Consider the following 13,192-nt stretch of genomic DNA (forward strand, 5'->3'; position numbering starts at 1 on the left):
ACATTTTAAGGTTCAGTTACGGTAAAGAGTTAATCCTTCATTCCAAATAAACGAACAAACGTTCTTTCTGAAATTATAGCCGAAAAATTCAGAGGAATCACCTTAGAAATTCCTGAAAGAAGGCCCAGAACAACTTGCTGAAGAAATTCCCTAGGGAATTCTTGGAGAACTCGCCTAGAGGAATCAAAACTAGAGTTTCTGGGGGAGCTTCAAGAGAAATTCCAGAAGGAAGCCTATCATGAAGTACCTAGTAAGTTAATACCAGCAGGACTTTTTGAGTGAACCTGAGTTTCTGAAGGACTTCTCAAGAAGTCATAGAAACAATCCTTGAGGGGTGCTTAGAGAATCTCTGGAAGAATTCCTTAAGAAATCCTTCGAGAAATTACAGAATCCTGAAGGAATCCTACCAGGAACTTCTGAAATGATTTCAACAGGCATTCCTAGAAGAATCCAAGGGTTTTTGACCCCATTCTCGGCACTACAGGTAAACAAAATTGTGCATTACCTAAATTCACAACGAAACGACCATTTGCGTCCACTTCTTTCATCTGAATCATATACCTTATTGCGTGAGGTTGTTGTTAACAGTGATTGTTTTGAAGGTTTTCTGCCGAAGAGTTGACTTTGAACGAGTTTATTGCAGCTAGTCCAGCGCCAATTCCCGGCACCAGTGCCGAACTTTTAGCAAAATCAAATGAGAAATCACTTCGGCCATCTTTGTGCTGACGAAGTGCTCTCTTCTGCACGTAATAGCCGGGAATTGGCGCGAGTGCTCAAGTAGTTCAAAAGCTCGGCTACCTGGAAGAATCTTGGTAGGAAATTCTGTAGAAATCATGTCTCCATAAGTTCCTTCATGAGATTTTACTGAAGCAAATTCAAGGATTTCAGTCGTCGAAGTCTTCAAAGATTCTTCCATGATTTTCTTCTTGAGGGCATCCATAAAGTACGTCACGCTCTTAGGGGGAGGGGGTTCCGTAAAGCGTGATAAACAATGTGTTAGGTATACGAAAAACCCGTACAAAGGGGGGAGGGGGATCTAAAATTTCAAAATTTTGCGTGACGTACTCAATGGATGTCCCCTTGGATTCCTCCAGGAACTTCTTCGAAATTTTCCTCCACAATTTTCCTTCAAGGATTCATTTAAAAGCTTTGTCAAGGGTTGCTCCTGGAGTTCATTCAGAAGCTTCTTCAGAAAGTTCATAAATGATTCCTCCAGGAATTCCATCAGGGATTGATTCAGAAACTTCTTTAGTAATTCAATGGAATTTATTCAGCGATTTATTCAGGAGTTCCTTCGAACGTTCCTCTAGAAGTTCCGTTAGAGGTTTCTCCTGGCGATAATTCAAAGATTCTTCTAGAAGTTTCTTCAGAGATTCCTGCTGGAATTTCTTCTTAAATACCGTATAACCCCGTTAATACGACACCGACTGTTGTCGAATAACCGGGGTAAACTTTTAATTCGACAAACTGGTCACCATGCTCATTGAAATTTGACAACTCTATTTTTGTTTTTGTTTTGATTTCCGGATTTGTTGTGAAACATAATTTCAACAGATATTGCGGTGGTGCGAATGAAAAGCTCATTCTTTCTACGGTTGTTGCCATCCTCAGTTCAATCCGGTTGGTCTCCAGGCGGTTTGGGTGTCGAATAGCACCAACTTAGAACTTCCGGAATTAGCGGCCGCAAGAGGAGCTGCTGCGGGTGCGAGTATAAGCGCAATATCAAACTGTTTTGCATTTACAGTGTACATCGCTGTGACATTTGAACACTTTTTAATTCGACACTTGTCGAATAAGCGGGGTACGAATTAAAAAGTGTCGTATTAAAACGTGTCGAACCAACGGGGTAAGACGGTACCTCCAAGAATTCCATTAGAGCGTGCGACCGTGCCGAGCTCTCGACGCATACTGAATTCGACACCAGCGAAACAAACTGCTTGGTGGTTAGGTATGCGGAAGGCGAGAGTAAGTCCCGGCTTCATATAAACAATTCGCTCTCACTTGTAGTTAGTGGGCACAAACGCGAATGTGTTGTGAATAGGCATCTAAGCCGAAAGAGAGATGGGTTTGCAAAAAAGGAGTGTTCACGGTGTGGCTGCGGAATCAGTGGCTTTCTATTTCGTAGAATCATTACCTGTTCTGTGGCGCAGGACTAGCGAATACGTCGTGGGTTCGAATCCCACAGAACACGATTTTCACAAATTTCATCTCTAAATTTGTCAATTAGCAAAATTTCGTGCCTTTTAATAACAACTTTTTTCTGTAGGGTTCATCCAACATAAAACTGTTTTCATAGATTTTTCCAAGGAAATACCTTCAGCAGTTCCTTCAAGGATCGTCCAGGAATTTTTCTAGGGATTCATCAAGCGATTTCTCCTGGAATTCTTTGAGGAATTTCCATTGAAGTTTCTTGAGGGATTTCTCCTGGATGTCCTTGATGGGTTTCTTCAGAAACTTTTTTACAGATTCCTCCAGAAACTCGTCAAGAGATTTCTCCAGGGACTCTTCAGGAATTTCTCTATGGACTCTTCAGGGATTCCTGCAGGAATTTCTCTTAGATTTTTTGATGGATTTTTTCGGGGAATTGCTTGAGAAATTTCTCCATAAACTCTTTGATGCTTTCCTCTATAAACTTCTCAATGATTTCTCCAGGGATACTACGCGAATTGCTCTAGGACTTTTTTTAAGAACTCCTTCTTGAGTTTCTCCGGTCATTGCTTCAGGAATTTTCCTGGATCTCTGCGACAAATTTCTCTTGCAATTGCTGGAAAGATTTTTCCATTAAAACCTGCAGGCGTTTATTTTCAAATTCTTTCATTGGTTTCTGAAGGAACTCCTTCGGGGACCTCCTCCATGAACCCGTTCAATATTTTTTCACAAAATCTTCGGGGATTTCTCTAGGAATTCTTCTTAAAATTCCTCTAGGCATTTCTTAAACGATTGAGCTGGAAATGTTTGAAGGACTTCTCCTGGAATTTCTGGAAATATTTCTCCAGGAACTCCATCTAGGATTTCTCCAGGCACTCCATCACGGAATTTTCCATGAACTTTTTCAGGAATTTCATCTGAAGATCCATAAGGGATTTCTCCAGGAACTCCTTCAGAGATTTATGTAGGAAGTTCTTCTTGAAATCCTGTAAGGATTTTTTTTTCTTGAATTCCTCTAGGAATTTCTTCAGGGACTTTTTTCTGGTTTTCTTTAAGAGATTTGTCCTAAAGTAGCTGAAGCATTTTTATCCTGTAATTGCTGGAGAGATTCTCCCAGGAACTCCTTCGGGGGTTTCTCCAGGAGTTTCTTCTTTGTTCACCCAGGAAGTTTTTCATGGATTTCTATAGGAATTTTTTCAGGGATTTTTCCAGGAATTTCTCTTCGAAATCTTTCAAAAATTTCTGCGCAATCCTTCTAGGAAATCCGTCAGAGTTTTCTATAGGAGTTCATTCAAGGAATTTTCCGGATATTTTTTCGGGATTCCTCCATTAATACCTGCAGGGATTTTCCGTCCTGAAATTTCTGGAGAGATTTTTCCAGGAACTCCTACAAGGACTCCCTCAGGGATTCCCTCCATAAACGCCTTCTGGGATTCCTTTAAGAACTCCTTCAGGGATGCTTCCAGGATTTTTTTTCTTGAAATTCATCATTCAGGTGTTCCTTCGGGAATTCCTTTAGGAAATCCGTCAGAGGCGTTTTTCTGGAGTTCATACAAAGATTCCTCAAGGTGTTTCTTCAGGGATTCCTACGGAAATACCTTCTGGGAAGTTTCTCTTGCAATTGCTGGAGAGATTCCAGGTACTCCTTCAGAGACTCTTCCGAGTGCTTCTGAAGGAATTTCTTAAGGAACTCTTTCTACGAGCTTCTTCATAAATTGCTCCATGAGTTTCCTCAGGGGTTCCTCTTGAAGTGGATGCAGCGACTCCACCTGACATTTCTTTTGTGGTTTCTCTAAGAGTTCCATCAGTGATTCCTCAAGGATATTTCCGTCAGGGATTCTCCCAGGAGTTCCTTCAAGAGCATTTTACAGCAATTCTTGCAGGAGTCCCATCAAGAATTCCTTCAGCTTATTCGGGATTCACTACGAGATTTACTTCGAGATTTCTCTAGTAACCCATCTTGCATGTAACATTCGATACCATTTGGCCTGTGAACAATCCATCTCCTTTGCGTTGCGCAGAAACACACTCCGATGCGCCTTTCGAACTACATATTCACCCCGAAATTCCTGCTGGAACTTATCCAGCATATTTTGATGGAATTTCTACAAGATTTCCTCCTCAGATACCGCTAGAAAAACTACATCTGTGATTTCTCCAGAGGTTTTTGTTAAAATTGCTCAGAAGTTTCCGTCTGAGATTCACCAGTAATTCTTCGGAAAGACATTCATCTTGTGATTATTCTACGAATTAAAAAAAAAATACCAAGAATTACTTTGCATAGAAATTCCTCCGGGGGTATCTCACGGAATTTCTCCAGGAGTTCCACTAGGAATTTATCCAGAACTTTATTTATAACACCCATGTCTCATTAGAGCTGACATAGCTCTAATGAGACATGGGTGTTTCTTGGGTATCCTCATTATGAAAACGCTATTACCTTTTCTGCCGTGAATCGCATATCAGTCCCATCTTTGCTGGATTTCCTATGCAAATGGGGCAAATATGCGATTCACGGCAGTTTTATTGCTCTATACTGTAATATATTACATTGTGTTGCATTATTGAGTATATATTTATATATCAGCAATTGCATTGGCATTATATTACTGTCATAATTCTTTAGGTCAGGAAAGGACTCGACAGCGAATAATACTCACTCAAATTGTTCACAAATCAATACCTTATTTCAGGTTGCTACATTAAATAGGACTTCATAAGATTTCAGCATATTATTATATTGATATTTCCATAATTCAATGCTATATTCCCTCATAAGGGTTCGTTCAAATATAACGTATCGCAAGGGGGGGGAGGAGTGGTTCTGGCACTGTGTTACGCTTCATACAAAATTTCAAATTTTCTCATACAAAAGTAGTTACGTCGGGGAGGGAGGGGATCTGAAATAGTCAAATTTAGCGTTACATAATATTTGAATGAACCCTAACAAATTATACTATTGACTATATAACTATGCTGGATGGGGAGGGTGCATCAGGGCATCATTGAAGTTGTAACTGTACGACGGAGTGGTTGCCAACCGGAGTGAGGTGAGAAGTAACTATAACATCCTTGTAGATGGGTTCTTCTATCCCAACAGTTGCAATGGATTTGACGCGCCCTTCTTATAACAAACCATCCCGTAGAAAGCTTGACAAGTAATGTAAATTTCATTATTCACCTTGTTGGATCATACTGTTGGAAGGAGATTCTCTTAACCCTTTGGAGCCGGACTGTTTCGCCACTGCTGCCGCAACCTCGCTGGCCTCGAACACGTTTGTAAGGGTCGGTTTTATCACCGGGGTCATATATGACCCCTCCGGCTCCAAAGGGTTAAACCCGCGGATTTCGCGTAAGTGTATCTACTTACGGGTCCGCCACATCCCCTTTTGGCCCTTCATACAGCGGTACGTTGCATTCAAAGTGGTCATGGCACATCTGTCCAGAAAAAAGGCAAGACATGTCTGTCTAGTGGAGACGTCGGGTAAGACTAACCCAACAAATATTTTTGCTGAACAAGAGTGGAACGAACCACTCTTAAGCAAGCTTTAGCTCAAGCAACTGTTATTCAGCTAGTTCTGTTTCTTGGGAAGTGGATTTTTCTGTTACTGGCGTTCTCACTCACAGTATCTCATGAAATCGAAATCGCTTCCACTGCTGTCTATAGTTGCCATGTCGTTTGGTGTTTAAAGGTTATGTTCCAGTAGGGATGTTATAAGTATGTTATAATAAGTAGAAGATGTAATGGTTATGCTGTGTCAAATGACATTTCCTATACAGCTTTGAAACCGAAAACTCTTATAAACTGTAAAATGATTGTATAACGCTCAACTGGGTAGCAGGCTTGGTTCCAGGAGGGGAGTAATTTCATAAAGACTATGCAAAAAAGTTAAGTTATAATATCGAGTTACGTCATATCGAAGTATGACTGTATTAAACTCTACACAAAAATAGTCAGAAGCCCATAAGATCTTCATCGAATCAGTTGGGAAGTTTTAGAGAAAAGACAGTAATCCCCCAATAGTTGAATCGATCAACCATCTGAGTCGCTTTTGCAAATTTCACCGTACGACGTCGTCCCCGGGCCAAAACACGGTGAGTACGAGCGTGGGGCAGGCGGCGGGAACCGCCGTTCGGTCGGTCGGTCGTTTGTTTGTTATTGTTTGAATCGCAAGCCCGCCCGCCGCCTCGGGAGGATCTTCTTCTTCCTGACGGCTGCACCACCACAGCCGCGCGCCGCGTTGCACTGCCACCCCGTCCGTATTGACCTGTTTGCTACGCTTGTGGTCAACTCGTGGACAAACTGCGTAGCAAATTCGGACGACGAGAACAACTACCACCACAATGAAGACGACGACGACGACGACCGGCGACCACGATCATCAATGAACAACGGTTCCGTCTTCCCTCTCGAAGTGGCGCGCAAAACCGTTCAGTTTTCGTCTTGGTCTTCTTCATCTTCCGTGCAAAATTCGGCGAAGCTGCACAAAACATCACAACCCAACTAAATGTCAATCCGACACTCGCCGGGCTCAAGTCGTCTGCTGATCTCGTCGCGTCTTTCTTCGGCCATTCACACCGCACGTCGACACTCGATCGACGCACAGCTCTGGCTGGCTGGCTGGGGCGCTAATCAGAACCGCAATCGAACGCGGCGACCTCGCCACCGTACGACCTGTGTCGACAGCAGCTAGAAGTCTGGTTCTGGTTGCACGTTTACCAGTGCTGCCAACAACTTTTTCTGTCCAAGTCTTGAGAGTTCCCAGAAACAAACAGTTTGTAAGAAATGTGAATAGTAAACAAAGTAAACGCTAAGATAAGCTTGACATCATCTTATATTGGTGAGCTCGTTTTATTTTTTCATAAATTTTATAAGTAGGGGGATTAGGGGCATAATGGACACCCTAAGCAAATGAGTATGTTAGGCTTGTATAACAGACAAAAACTTAACGTATTATCAGTTGGCCTACAACTTTAACTTTATTTCAATCATTTACAGCTGGTAGAATGTCATTATTGTGAAGAACTAATGAATTGAAAACCGTGTGTTTTTTGGGGCTGGCAGGAAAGGTACGGGGCGAAATGGACACCCATCGGGGCATAATGGACACCCCTGCATATTTTATGCTGTATCTTTGAGAATACCGACCAGTTAAGTAATTTGCCAATAGAGATCAATACCACAGATATAATACTCCATCTTAGACGAGTTTACATAAATTCGAAGTTAAATAAATAAATTTTGGGCTAAAATAATAGGATTGAATATTTTCAAACTCTATAAAACGCCTAACAGTATGCAACGCGCATACATCCATTCATATTTGCCAGTGTTCATTTCGCCCCGAATAGACTACAACATTGAAATTGCTATTTTCAGTGTGTTCTGATCAAAAATATAATACTTCACCCATTGATAAACTGATAAATCTACATGTAATAAGCTAACAATTCACTTGTTTGTATGGTGGACACACTCAATCACTCGTAATACCTTATTTGTTGTTGCTTAGAAATTATAAGAAATCCACCATATGAAAGACATACTACAATTTCAATGATATTTTGGTTATTTTGAAGGAATATAAATGGTATTTTTGAAGAATAGAACAATGACTCGTTCCTTTACACTTATGCATGGAAAGTTTTACATAAAAGTCAACGGTTTCGGCAAAAACAGGGGTGTCCATTTCGCCCCGGGTGTCCATTATGCCCCTAATCCCCCTACATATTTTGATTTTTTTAATGTCTCCAAAATATGCACTGAACTGGTGAAGTACAATGTCATAATCGTGAAAACATGAAACCAGATCCATAAATCTTCGCCTTCTACATTAATCGATATGGCAACACTGTCATTGCACCCATAACATTGTTTCAAATCCGGGAAGATTAGAGGTCGAAGACAAACATCGTACCGACTGCTGGCTGCGCCAGATCAATGGCCGATACACATGTATGTTTGATTGATTGATTTGCCGACCAACAACAACGTCATTACGACGCAGACAAGATGAATGAAAATGTCAAACAACCAAAACACCAACTAACCTGTATCGGCGGATACGACGTCCAAGGTGCTTAGGATCTCCTGGTAGTCTCGGCTCAGTACGTAGGGCTGCGTCTGGATAATGTGCTCCAAGACACGTGGGTAGTTTTCTCTGCGGAAGGGAGGAAAAGAAGGAAGAAGAGGTTAGATTGTGATTCTTTGTATCAACCCTGTTAAAAATATTCATAAAATAATTATACATTATTATCCAATTACGATACATTCTATTGTTTGGATTGTAGGATTGTTCTTTATTTTGGTCGGAACACACATACGTATCGCAAACGCTCTTCGTACATACGTAGAGAAGAGAAGGATAGATTTATGTATAGGAAAAGACGAAGCTTGATTGATCTTTCATTTTCTGTAACGGTTTTTGGGTTTCGGTAACAGTAGGTTGATGTCCTGATGTCCCCTATCAACCGTAGTTGGGCTGCCACCTTAGGTATAGCTTCCGATGAAGGAGCATTTCATACTCAGCCGCTGGATGCCAGAACAGACGCTGTTTGAGCCGCACTTCCTTGGTGAACAGAGGCTCGAGACGTACATCCTTGTAACAACTAACAACAACATCATATATGATGCTATGTCTTATATTTGTTTTGGTAGCATAGTTAGTAAAGCAGTCGTCCAGCGTACGTTGGTCGTGAGTTCGAATCTCACGTGAGCTGCATTTTTTTACATAATTTCAATCATAATGTATCCATCTGTGCATATTTACGTTACATATAACGAAGTGTCTTGAATTCATAATTGTAATCTAGAAGCACCGACTTCATAAGCTCATCAATTTCATCTGAATCAGTTTCAGAAAGAATCACAAGTTGCAAAACCATTTGCAAATGTTACATTGATTCTTTGTTCGAATCATACAAGATAGCTAATCCAATACCAATTCCGGAAAAGAGGAAAAATCACAGAAAACCAACAACCGGAAAGATAACGGAAAGGTGCGTACATGAAAGCCGAAAGTCTCCACGCGCTGTAGCAAAAGCAAACCCAAAGACCCAGACAGAGCCCCCCACAGGCTCTCTCGTGTTGTTGGGCTGTTGACTTTGTATCTTCATCGATGCGTGCTGCATACCTCCCGATTCAAGCCCGAGCACCGCCGCACAACAAATCTTCCAAGCAACAACCACACAGCAAAAGTAGGTAATGCGGCGTCCGTCCGATGTAAACATGCTCTCATAATCGCGGCTGCACGCACATTGTGCGTCCCAGGTTCCGCTCGCTTTCTTGTGTAGAGAGTTAAAGCCCTGCCGCCGCCGGCCGGACTTCCACGTGTGCGGGATTGGATTGTTGTGGCGACGACGGGGCCTTTTAATGCCGAGAAGGCGCCTTCGTTTCAACCGAGCTCGACGAGCTACTTGGAAGCCGCTCGGTGCGTTCGTTCGTAAACGCATCATCACGTTGCCGTTAAACCAATAGAGCTTTGCCGTGCAGGGCTGGTAGCGAATTGCTTAGTACTCAATACCAAATTGAGTAATTGCCGAAACAAGCACCAAAAACTTCATTTCAAGATAACTTATTTTAAAGTTCAGTCAATTATTACTATTAAAAAAATCCTCACTCATGCATTTAAAAGGATTTCATCAGACATTCCGTCAAGAATTCTTTGTGGAAATGCTATAGAAATACCTTTTGGAATGCCTCCCATGATTCCTTCCGTATTTCTTCAGGTAACTTTTCTTGTTATTCCTTTTTAAATTCCTCCCGGATTTTTTTTCGAATTCCTACCAGCATTTTCCCAAGATTCAATCATTCAAACATTTTTTCCAGGTTTCTTCCTTGCATATTTTCCAGAATTCGTGAATTCCGATCGATTTCCCATAGAGTTTTTCACGGGACACCTACGTTATTTCCTTTCAGAATTTCTTCCCTTGTGAGAAATTTCACAGAGTTCCTCCAGAGTTTTGCCTTAATTAGCACAAGAGTTTCTCTAAGGATATATCGCAAATGTGTTCGGTGTTCTTAGCACTTCTCCAGAAAAGTTGCTACAAGATCCTGAATCCTGGGATTTCTAATAGACGCTCTCCAATGATTTCTTAAGGAGTTTTTCACGAATTTTCTGTAGGAGTTTCTCCTGGAATTTCTTCCGATGTTTCTTCTGTATTTTTTCCAAGAACTTTTCGAGAGCTTTCTTCCTGGATTTCTATTGGAGTTGCAACTGGGATATTTCCAAAAGCCTTGCGGGATTTCTTTCGAAGTGTCAGAAGAAATTTCTCTCGGAGTTTCTCCCGGCACTCCTTTCACATTTTTTACGGTGTTGGTCCTGGAATATCTCTCAGGGTTTTTTTTCTGAATTCATCCTAGAATTTCACTTCTTCTCTTCTGGATACCGGAGAGGCTGCTGGGAATTCTACAGGAACTATTGCTGATATTTCTCATAGGGTTCTTCTGTGTTTTCTTTCATGGCTTTCCCAGACTTCTTTTCCTTGTAGTTGCTTATCGAATTTCTTGCAAAGAGTCACCTGAGATTTGTTTTACATATTTTCTCGGGATTACTTCCAGAACTCTTCCCGGAACCCCTACCAGAAATTGACCCGAGATTCTGGATGTTCCTTTTGGGATTTATTTAATAGTTGCTGCCGGAGTACTTGCAGAGATTTTTCTTCGGAATGTCTCCTACGATAGCTGAAGGAGTTCAGGTGAAATGTAACGAGAAACTTCGCAAAGACTTATTGGAGAAATCGCGTGAGGAACTTCGGAAGAAGTCCTGAGAAAAACAGGGACATCACGATAAAAAGCTCTATGTGTAATCCTGAAAGGAAATATTAGGGAAATTGCAGAAGTAACTCTGAAAACGTCTAATAGAAATCCCGGGAGGAACTACGGGTAAAATCGAAGAGAAACTCTGTAAAACTCTGGAAGAAAAACGAGAAAGAGCTTCTTCAAAAATCTCGCAAAAATTACGAGAAAAACTGTTGGAATGTTATCCCACTAAAGAGAAATTCCTAAATGCACTTTGAATACCTTTTGGAAGGATCTCTGAGAGGAATCGAGCAAGAAACTCTGGAAGCATATCGGAAAAACCTCTGGAGAAAATTCCAGGCGGTACTCCAACAGCGACACCGTGAAAAACTCCTGTTGAAATCCTGGGAGGAACTCTGTTAGAAAACTCAGGAAAAACCCTCGAAATCCCGGAAGGAGCTTTTTATGGGAGCAAATACGTAAAAAAAACACAAGATGAAAACTTGGGAGAACTGGACGAAGCCAGAAAAAAAAACTTCGACAAACCTCCAGGAAAAATCAGGAAAACTCAGGGAATTTTATTTTGACTAATGAGTAGACACCCTGCATTTGGAGCATAGCTTCCCAATCTTCGCTTCGCTTCCCGCTTGCAGGCACGCTTAGATTGTTCTACAAAATATGCAGTGACGACAAACTGGGGGGTCGCGAGGGCCAAGGCCTACCTTGCAAGGTTGGGAACCGCTGATTTAGCGGAAGGATCCTGTTTTTGTTTTTTTTTTCTAGTGGACAATGTTTATCAATTTTCCATAAACTTTTTTTCGAAATGTTGCTCTGCTTCAGTCAATCCTGGTATGTATCAGCAAAAAACACTCACCGACTGCAGGTCTCCATCAATCTTATTAATGCAGATGCCAGCAGTATGTGCAAATTTTCAAAGATACCTTCGATGATCCCTCCAAGAATCCATCTAGGGATTTTTTTCCAAAAAGTCTTCTTATCATTCCTCTACAAATGGCTACAAATTCCTCCAGATATTCTCCCAGAACTTTTTTTTTTTCAGAAACGTCTCTCAGGATTCCACCACAAATTTCTACTGGAACTTCAAGAACTGTTCCAAAACATCCTCTAATGTTATTTGTAGGACTTCTCAAGACATTTCTCCGACGACTTTCCACCAGGTATCTTCACAGGATCTTTATAGATATTCCTCCTGGGATCCGTTTAGGGATTACTTCGTTTTTCAGGAATTACTCGAGCAATTGTCTTGTTTGGCGATTAAAACATTACTATTCACTGTAGTACAATCGAATCCGGGATAGCCCAGAGTCCAGAGCACAGAGTCCGAGTATAGCCCAGTTCCGTGTTGAAAGGAATTATGGCAAGAAATTTCCGAGACCGAGAAATCCAAACAGCTCTTGTAACACAATTTTATATAACGCTGCATGCCGTGGTTAGGTACTAATTTAATTTTTGTTTCAAGTCTTTGATATTTGGTGGTCGTTTACGTGATTTTTTACGATTTGAGCTTAGAAAAATTTCGTCAGTTTTCTATGAGTGGTTTGATTTGATTCAAAATATGGGATTTGCGTGCTTGAGAAAGTTTACTGATTTATGACTTGATGGGGACAAGATTCCTCCAGGAATTTCTTCATTGTTTGTCCCCAAATTTCTTCCAGGACTACTCCAGAAGTTGCTTCTAGGATTCCTAGCGATGAGATTCTTTCAGGGGTTTATTTACGATTCCTTCATAAACCATCGCAGAGGATCTTCTAGGAGTTTTTTTTTCTAAGATTTCTAAAGAGGTGTAGGAATCTCAAGAAAAATAACTGAATCTGGTGGAATCCCAGGAGTGGATTAGATTAGGTTAGATTTGATTAAGATTTCCAAAGAGGTTCCATTTGGGATTCCTACAAGAGCTCTTGCCAGGATTCCTTCAGAAAGTACTGCCGGGATTCCACCAGATTCAGTTATTTTTCTTGATATTCCTACAGGAATTCCTTCCGGGGTTTCTTCAGAAATCTATTCTAGAATTCTTCAAAAGGAATTTCTTCTGTGATTCCTTAGCTCCATCTGAGATTTTTTTTTGAGTTCCTTAAGAAGTTTCCTCTGGGATCCTTCCAAGAGCTTCTTATGAGATTCATAAGAGATTCCTTCTGAGATTCATCCAGAGACTGCTTCCAGGACTCCTTCTGGAACTTCAAGGGTTTCTTAATGAGTTCGGGGAATCCTCCTGGAATAATATTCAAGATTCTCCCAATAATTTAATTTAGAATGTGTTCAGAAGTTTTCTTTTCTGGACTTCGA

At 41.1% G+C, this 13,192-nt stretch overlaps 1 protein-coding gene across 1 annotated transcript in view; it reads right to left on the reverse strand.

Annotated features, from left to right (window-relative positions):
* Positions 1-13,192, reverse strand: part of LOC115254240 (serine/threonine-protein phosphatase 4 regulatory subunit 1) — a 379,001-nt gene that overhangs the window by 109,931 nt on the left and 255,878 nt on the right. The window contains exon 3 of the mRNA XM_062853320.1: positions 8,200-8,309. Coding sequence (XP_062709304.1) covers positions 8,200-8,309 — 110 coding nt within the window. The remainder of the gene's footprint in view (positions 1-8,199; positions 8,310-13,192) is intronic.

This window comes from Aedes albopictus, chromosome 2, assembly GCF_035046485.1.
Source record: "Aedes albopictus strain Foshan chromosome 2, AalbF5, whole genome shotgun sequence".
NCBI classification, from domain to species: Eukaryota; Metazoa; Arthropoda; class Insecta; order Diptera; family Culicidae; genus Aedes; species Aedes albopictus.